Source organism: Odontomachus brunneus, unplaced genomic scaffold (genome assembly GCF_010583005.1).
Source record: "Odontomachus brunneus isolate Ranch 3 - 2012 unplaced genomic scaffold, Obru_v1 Obru_scaffold_116, whole genome shotgun sequence".
In the NCBI taxonomy this organism is placed as follows: domain Eukaryota; kingdom Metazoa; phylum Arthropoda; class Insecta; order Hymenoptera; family Formicidae; genus Odontomachus; species Odontomachus brunneus.
The window spans coordinates 1,054,550-1,063,387 of record NW_022639566.1 but is presented as its reverse complement, the minus strand read 5'-3'; the positions used below and the strand labels follow the sequence as shown (position 1 = coordinate 1,063,387).

At 42.7% G+C, this 8,838-nt stretch overlaps 1 protein-coding gene across 15 annotated transcripts in view; it reads left to right on the top strand.

Moving 5' to 3' along the window:
- LOC116849465 (glutamate-gated chloride channel) overlaps positions 1–8,838 on the top strand; it is a 157,035-nt gene that overhangs the window by 82,083 nt on the left and 66,114 nt on the right. For all 15 annotated transcript variants that reach the window (XM_032826606.1, XM_032826610.1, XM_032826609.1 and 12 more), the window contains one exon: positions 2,311–2,525. In XM_032826606.1, the coding sequence (XP_032682497.1) occupies positions 2,311–2,525 (215 nt within the window). The remainder of the gene's footprint in view (positions 1–2,310; positions 2,526–8,838) is intronic.

The window sequence follows — 8,838 nt, the reverse complement described above, 5'->3', positions numbered from 1 at the left end:
GGACATTTCGAATTTGCACTGTCGTTTTGTACAGGCCGAACTTCGGAGCTAAACTGAAAACCGGTTCTGCTCGATGCCAGCGCCAACGGACCCAACGGTTTCGACTAAACGTAACAATAGAAATAAAAGCCATCTACCAGGGGTGCGTTCCAAAACCTACAGTAAAACTATAATTACATCTCTATACGTTTTGGATCGCAGCCCTGAAAGGTAAAATCCCCGCTCCGGGTGAGTATACCTGCTGCGTGCTATTAGAGCCTCGACGCTGCTCAAGAGATTTGTTGCGCTCGGAGGCCATAACTTCCGAACGGCTGCGAATTTCGATTTAAAACGTTGGGAACATATTCTTACAATGTTAAATAAACATTTTATGCAAAAAAAAAAAATTCGATTTTTTGAAAGTTCTAATTGGATTTCCCCCCTTAAGCGATGAAATAAATCGCGACGTGGTAACGAGACAATTAATCGCAGATTGGAAGGGATAAAATAAAAACTAAAAATTTTTAGAAAAATGTTAAGCAGAATAAATGGAATCTATATGAGCGTTTCCTACTTACAATTGCTACTTGATTTATTTGGGACATCGGAATAAATCGGATTAGATCTTAGAAAATTTTTTATAATTGAGATAAAAATGGGATTTCTAATTCGTATCGAAACATGATACACTTATTTGGAACAAATTTAGGTAATTTGATCGGCGCAAAGGATTTTTAATAATTATTATTAATTACTTTTTAATAAACAATAAATGACTTTTAATGTACCAAGGACGCTCAGAGATTTTCACTATCCCACATAGAGGAGAAAGTCTATACAGGGTGTCCCGAATCTCCATGATGACCCCTGCTGAGAACGTAGAACGGATTGAGGTGAGCAAGAAAGGACTTTTTTGTTTAGTTTGATTTAATATATAAATATACAACGGCAGACGGCGCCACTGCAGCTCGTCTACCATATTGCGTGTGATCATTCACCAATCTTTTTTAATTAATATCTCGACTATTATTGCGAATATCGCAAAACGGCACAGGACTTTCTTTCTCACCTCAATCTGTTCTACGTTCTCACCAAGGGTCATCATGAAGGTTCGGGACACCCTGTATATGGGCCATGTCTAAATATAGTTTACCAACATTTTAATTCTGTATAGTGCTGTACACTCTACTGAAAAACACTTGAATAATCTTTTCCAACATGTAACATATAACGAAACTTGATTGTACGATTGTTTTCGAGCCAGTTTAGAAATTGTACAAGATTTTCTCTTTTTTGAAGTCTAAAAAGTTGTGCATAGGGAGGTACAAATATCACTTTTTATTCAGAAATACACATCATTGATGTATCATTGAGGTATCACATTATTGATATAATTGCTTATGATTTATAAACAATATAAGGATGAATGTATTGAAAGGTATAATTATAATTTAATTGAAAATATATTCGCTAACAATACAATCATGTCATCTATAACGTTGCGAATATGAGCTACTATAGATGGTTCTAATATGGGCTAATATAATAATGACAGTGATCTAAATTTACCGTTTAGAAAGAGAAAATTTCAAATAAATAACGATATAAGTCTATTTTGTGGCAAAAAATTCTCTGATGTTACAAAGAGGAAATTGTTTGTGAATATAGTGTTTTCTGTATTTATTGTGGACACACACATATGCACAATGATTTACTAATATAGAGAAGCATAAAATGGTAAAATGATTATGTATGCAATATTTGTCGATAAATTTATAATAAATAAAAAATGTTTTTCTTTAGCTTAAATCCTATGTTATTTTAAAATTGCAAAGATAGTCTATATTTGGACTCCTTTTCCAAACGGTGCAAATTTCTTTTTTTTTTTTTTAATTACTGGATAACTAAAAATCCAATCGTTTTAAAAACATCCTTTATACAATTATTGAAATAAACATTCCACTTACTTAATAACACATATATTCATTCACAATAAGTTAAAAGATTTTAAGGTATATACAAGAAAATTAGCAAGCCATATTTGAAATTTTTCCTCTACTCTAAAGTATATATTAAAATCGGAGAAGTTAGGTCTATTCAAGTCTATTCAGTTCAGGTATAATAGTCAAATTATATTATTCTCACTTTCATCTGCTTTTCTCTTTTTATTTATCTATGTCCATTCTTCAGTTAACTATTCATCTGTCTATATTTCTATCTATACAATTGATATATACATCCTCCTTCCTCATACACATATGTGCATGAAAAAGAAAAACGAAAAAAAAGTTAAAAAATAACGAAAAAAACGTGGTATTGATCGTATTCCAGGTGTAACAACGATGCTCAACTTTTTCACCACGTCGACTGGCTTCCGGGGGACGCTGCCCGTCGTTTCGAACTTGACTGCCATGAACGTGTGGGACGGCGTGTGCATGTGCTTCATCTACGCGAGTCTTCTCGAATTCGTCTGTGTGAATTACGTCGGTCGCAAACGGCCGATGCACAACGTTGTCTATCGTCCGGGCGAGAATCCCGTCACCCAGGTACTTTGCTGATTGACGTCCTCGATAATTTTATCGACGTGACGCATATACTGCACTCCCGTCACGAATATTTAGCGAATTTCAATGGGGCCGTACTGCCTTTTTCGTGCAACTAATATTAATGAACACAAAGTAAAATGTGTGACACAACGTAAATCGATACAGATCGTTTTTTAAGAAATAGCTGTAATATCTGGGATCGGTTTAAAGTGAATCTAAACGCAATTTCGCCAAAAAGGAATCAAGTCATTCTGAAATATACAAAATGCTACTGTATTTTCCCCCCTTAATTTTATATGCTTACGATTAATTACCCAACGTGTAATGTATCCCTAAGGGCATCTTGAGACGTTTTAAACCGATTCTAGTAACGACTTATTGTTTCATGCCAGATAGAGATGATAGACAGTATTTGCGGAAGAATGATTAGTCGTCCTGTTTGCTGATATCGACAAACGAGCGAGAATATCAATCATCATCATCGAGTTTCATAAACAAACCCGGAGTAGCCGCGTTTGCGCGTATAAATAAATATAAAGCGACACGTGATACTCCAGCTGACATATCTCAGAGTTACGACTTCACTGAGTGATAATAAACATTGCATCGCTACTAAGTGAGGATCACCAATGTCGGCGATACATAGTATTGTCAGGAGAAAAAAAAAGAAAAGATCTTTTATTCAGCAAAAGCAATTTGAGACTGTAAATTTCGTGAGGACATGTATCGTATTTGATTTTGTAAGACCACAATCGCGATCATCTTTCTGATCTCATCGAATAGGAATAACTCGCAAGAAGATTGCGACGAGAAAGTGATTTTATATCTCTAATGCAACGGATAAATGCCAGGTAAACATATATACTCAGAATCGAAATCTCATTTATCATATGACTGATCTCTCATACTTCGATACGCGATCAAAGATCCTGGTAATGTGAACGCGATGAAAATCCGTGGATTTCTGAGTGTACACTTCCTACACGCAGAGAATTTTTCTCGAAAATATAAACATTTATTAATCGAAGAAATATTACAGTACTGTACAATATAGTAGTCTAGTCTGGCTAGAATATACTTATAATAAAAAAAATTTTTTTAAGATGATATAGGGAACTTAAGGAACAAAAAATAAAAACTATGCAGAAATAATTTTTTTCAAGAAGTATGGGACTTTATTAATAATTTTGAAATAAGTGTAAAGAGAAATTCCTATATTGAATCAGATCTTTCATATGTGTTGCATACAGAAAAACATATACTGCATTAAAATCTCTCTTTTTCTCTCTCTCTCTCTCCCTCTTTCCCCTTCTCTCTCTCTCTCTCTCTCTCCCTCTTTTTTTGTAATGCAGAGGAAATGCTTTACACATATCCGTGATCCCCTGGGAAGGGGGGGAGGGTCCGCGGGTTGTGGGACTCTCCCCTTTTCATCCACACAGGAAGGAAGCCTATCCACTAAAACCCCTACCGGGTACCTTTTTTGGGACATATTGGGCAGTCGAGAGGACTGATATTGGCATTACTTTCCCGACTTCTCGTCCCAGGGGGGCCTAGTCGGCCCCTCCTCCGTGCCGGATACCTCGTATTTGATCGCGGGGGGTCCCGGCTTCCCGGGCAGCATTATGTCTTACAGCCCGGGTTTTACTCCGTCACCTTGTTGAATCGGGGAGCGGGTGGCATCCGCCCCGCTCCCTCTTGCCCCAAGATCTAGGGAGTTGATGTAGTCCGTTCCCCAGAACAGATTCACCCCCCTCCCCAGTCGGTTTTCCTCTGTTGGGTCCTCCGCTCTTATAAGGGCAGATAGGTACCCTCCCGCGTGGGTTAACCCTCCCCCCGATTCGGGTCCCCCGCCCTGAAAAGGGCAGGGGGGTCCAGGCTCCCCAGGTAGTGTCGCCACCTCGAGTTGACCTCCCGTTATCCCCTTCAAGGGGCCGACGGAGGGGAGTGCCCCGATCAACCCTAGGGAGCGTTATTCCCACCCCGTCATCGCCCGCGACCCCCCTCCCTTTCTTAGAGGGGCTCTGGGTGGGCGCCGTCTCGCCGGCCTCTGCCTCCGCCTCCGAGAGCGGTGGGCAGTCTGCCCCTGACAGATCCGCTCCGCGGTCTCCTTCTGGAGAACATCCTTGCAAAAGGAGGCCACAGCCCCAAACTTCTCTTCTCCTCCCACCATCTTCTGGATGACAGTAGGGAGAGAGAGGTCTCTTCCGAGCCAGGAGAGCAGCACGGCGCTGTTCTGCCCACACCGGACATTCTTCCAGCGTGTGCTGCGCCGTGACCTCCTGTCAGATTCGGCACAGGTACTTCCCGAAGCAACCGTGCCCGGTGAGTACTTGCACCAATCGGAAGGTTAACCATCTTCCTCGCCTGCTTGCCCATTCGGATAAGTAGGGCCGGATGGCCTCCACAGTGCGAGCCGATAGGTACTCGGCCCAACGAACTATAGTCCGGGATTTCGCCCTGAGGCTCACCGCCACTTTGATCCTGGTCGTTATCTTCCTCCCCTCTCTCTGGAACCTCGCCAGGTACGCGTACGTAAACTCGTACTGTTTTGCGAGAAACTCCAGAAGGGGGAATCCAGCCAGGACCGGCCGCCGCCTCATACGATACCGTGCGATAGCATTTGGTGGTCCACAGGACTACCGACCGCATGGCTGCAGTCGTTTGCTGCGGTCGAATTCCCGCATGGCGCCGGTGAAGACCCACGCCGCATATAGAGCCACCAATGCGACCACGTTGGTGTAGAGACGGCGAACTTTCCATCGCCGGCCTCTGAGGTTCTTCATGAGTCCCACGTGGGCATTGCTCACGCGGGACACCTTGGAGGCCACCTTTTCTACGTGAGCAGCGAAGCTCCGTCTGCTATCCAGCAGGAGGCCCAGGTATTTCATATGAGCCCCCACAGGAACAGGGGTCCTGTCCACCGGGATGTTGGCCGGTGAGGGGGCGCCCCACTTTTCCCTCGAAAAGATCGCCTCCGTTTTGTGGGGCGCTACCCTAAGTCCCAGTCACCCAATGGACGACGCACACCACTGCGATCTCACTGAGGACAAGGCCTCTCCCCAGTCGTCCTCCCCCGGCAAGCACTAACATGTCATCTGCGTAGCAGACGACTTGTGCGCCGGGGGGGGGAGCAACGTGCGGAGCATGACATCATAGACGATGTCTCACAGGAGCGATCCTAACACGGACCCCTGTGCGACACCGACATGGGCAGTCCTCCAGCCGAGGACCCCATTTTTGGTTTTGTAGGTAAAGTCCCGGTCCCCCAAGTAGTTCCGAATTATCTTGCACAGGTAGAGGGGACCCCGTGGTATTCCAGAGCCCCTCCCCCCCCCACCGCTTCCCAGGGCAGGGTGTTAAATGCATTGACGATGTCAAGTGACACCACCAGCAACACCCCGCCCCGGTCCTCTACGACGCCCTTGACGATACCACGGACGCGCATGATCGCGTCCGTGGTGGAGCGCTCTGTACGAAAACCGTACTGGGCGTCGTGGAGGTCGGAACTTTTCAGAAACAAATGCTGAACAAGGCGGTTGGCTATGATGCCTTCTAACATCTTCCCCGCCTCGTCCAGCAGGCATACTGGCCTATAGGCCGAAGGACTGCCCGCTACTCCGCCCGCCTTGTAGATGAGGACTAGCTTCGCCTTCTTCCAGGCTTCGGGGAATATCCCCCGCTCCAGGCATCTCGAGAAGAGATGTCTCAGTGGCGCAGACAGTTTCTCAGACCTTGCGAGGGCCAGGGCCAGGGCCTAGGCGCAGCTGGGAATGCCATCAAAGTCCGGGGCTTTCATTGTTGCCCCGAGCCACTTCCCGGCCATCGCGAACTCCAGACCTCGAGCTCATCCGTCCAGTCGACGTCGCCTTCTGGGACGTCGACAAGAAGAGGTGATCCGTCCTCCTGAGGGAACAGGGTGCTGACCACCCCCTTAAGAGCCTGAGGTTCCATGAACAGGAGGCGCCCATGGTCGTAGTTTGTTTACGATCATTTTATAGGGACGCTCCCACGGGTCCTGGTCCAGAGTGGCGATAAATTCCGCCCAAGCTCTGGACTTAGCCCCCACGATGGCGGCCTCGAGGAACCGGCGACGAGGTACTCCTTAAGCTTCCTCGCGACTTTCCCCCCTCCCCCTGAAAAGGGCCCGCCTGCTGGCAACTGCCCGTCGCCGAGTTTCGGCGACTTCGTTGGTCCACCAGCAGGCATATCTGCGGGGAAGGGGATAAGACCGGGACCGTGGCATCGCGGCGTCGCAGGCCGACGTCACGATACCCACCAACTTATCGACCTCCACATAGAGGTCGATGTCCCGGTCTCTCTTTCTCCCCCCCCTCTTCCTTCCTCTCCTCCATCTCTCTCTCCCTCTCTTTCTATATTTCCCCTCTACTTCTCTCCCCCTCCTTCTCTTTCTCTCTCTTTCTCTTTCCCCCTCTCTCTCTCTGTTCTCCTCTTTCTTTCTTACTTGTTTCAAATATTTCATAAGTTTCTTCATCCACAAATTTATCATCTGTTCATCATACGCATAAAATATCTTCAATATATCTTCAATACATAGTCTAAATTCTACTAAAGTTTAGTATTTTAGTGAAGAATATTACATTAAAGTAAAATTTCAGCTTGCTTTTACTACATAGAGTCGAACCAATTTTTTTTTTTTCGATAAAGTTTTATAACATTTATGAAATTCTTCTTTTGAGTACAAGATAATAAACTTTTTTCAAAATATTAAAAAAATATTTTTTGCTTAAAATAACCATTTCTTAACTGGCATTAGAAATAACAAGTAATTCAAGCTGCAGCGTCCAAAATACATGTATCAGCATGGGATATTTTTTACTTTTCTGATGTATGTATATAGTACGTATGGTAAATTTGTATACCATCAAGCTACAAAATATATTTGACCAAAGTAGCGTTATATAATTGCTTTCATGTATAAATATTGACTTCAATATGAGTATATTCCAGTTGCGCCATACAAGTCCTGTAATTTGTGCAATTAATATATTATATTATTTAACAAAAATTTTCTGCGTGTAAGATTGATCGTTTTACCATAACGACTGCGCGGATGAGTAGCCGGTTGTGCCACAATATACGTACGCTTCTTGTCGAACTTTTGTGTAACGAACTTTCTATGCGGTATCCGATACTTTCTGACAGACCACTCATTCTTTTGTCGCGTTTACATCCTGCACATGTGAACTTGTTGGCGTGACCTTGCACAAAACACAGTATGATTTCTTCTAATCTCTGCATCTCTCGAGACTTCTATATATTTATATATAGTTTCCTTTCGATTCGTATTTTTTCTTTTCCAGAGAGTGTATTATTTTTGCCGTATTTTTAGGCGGCAAATACATCTCGATACACTGCGAAATCGCAAAGATGCCACGCACGAATCGCGCAGCATCTTTATCGACAATCAATCGATTAATCGATTTTTAAGATGTTTTACAACGATATACACGTTTGACAAGAATTGTTTTCGTTAACTGTAGTGTCAATTAATGTTTCGGACTTAATGCACGAAAGCATCCAAGAGACACGTTTTGAAAAGAAAGAGAAACGAGTCACACTCGTATTTTAAACAGACAGATAGCCTATCAAGGAGCAAGTGTGAGCACCACTGGTACAAATAGCGCGCTATTCTTTCGAAAGTACCCATCACTTTCGAAAGAGGCTGCGATATGCATGTCTCCGCCATTTAATCCCTTTTTGTTCCTGTTGGTCTTCCTGATCTCTCTCATTTTTACCTTTATTCTCGACTTCACTTTCACATTGTCGATTTTTTATTCTAATATCTGCATTCTCTCTCTCTCTCTCTCTCTCTCTCTCTCTCTCTCTCTCTCTCCTCTCTCTCGCTAACTTTTTCTATTATTATCTCAGTATCCTATTTCCATATAATTTTCTCATTTCCTTATCCAAGAGTTAATAGATTTTTTGCTTTTAAGTCTTTATAGATCTTTGAAATATACATTTCTATCTTTTATCTTTTCTTTATAGAAAATATCAACAAGAAAATACATAAGAAATATTAGTCTTGAGTCTACATAATTTATTCAAAGAAATTCTATGATATATCTATTTTATGATATAATTCTATAATATATTATCTTGTCAGTAATATATAAATAATAACGAGTACAAAGCTAAGATTGAAATATCTAGAAATTGTGAAACAAGACGATACGAAAAGAATTGAATATGCTCTCTTCTTCCTTTCTTTCCTCTTCTTTCTATTTTTTACCACTCATTTTCTTTCTCTTCTCCATTTCTCTCTCTCTCTCTCTCTCTCTCTCTCTCTCTCTCT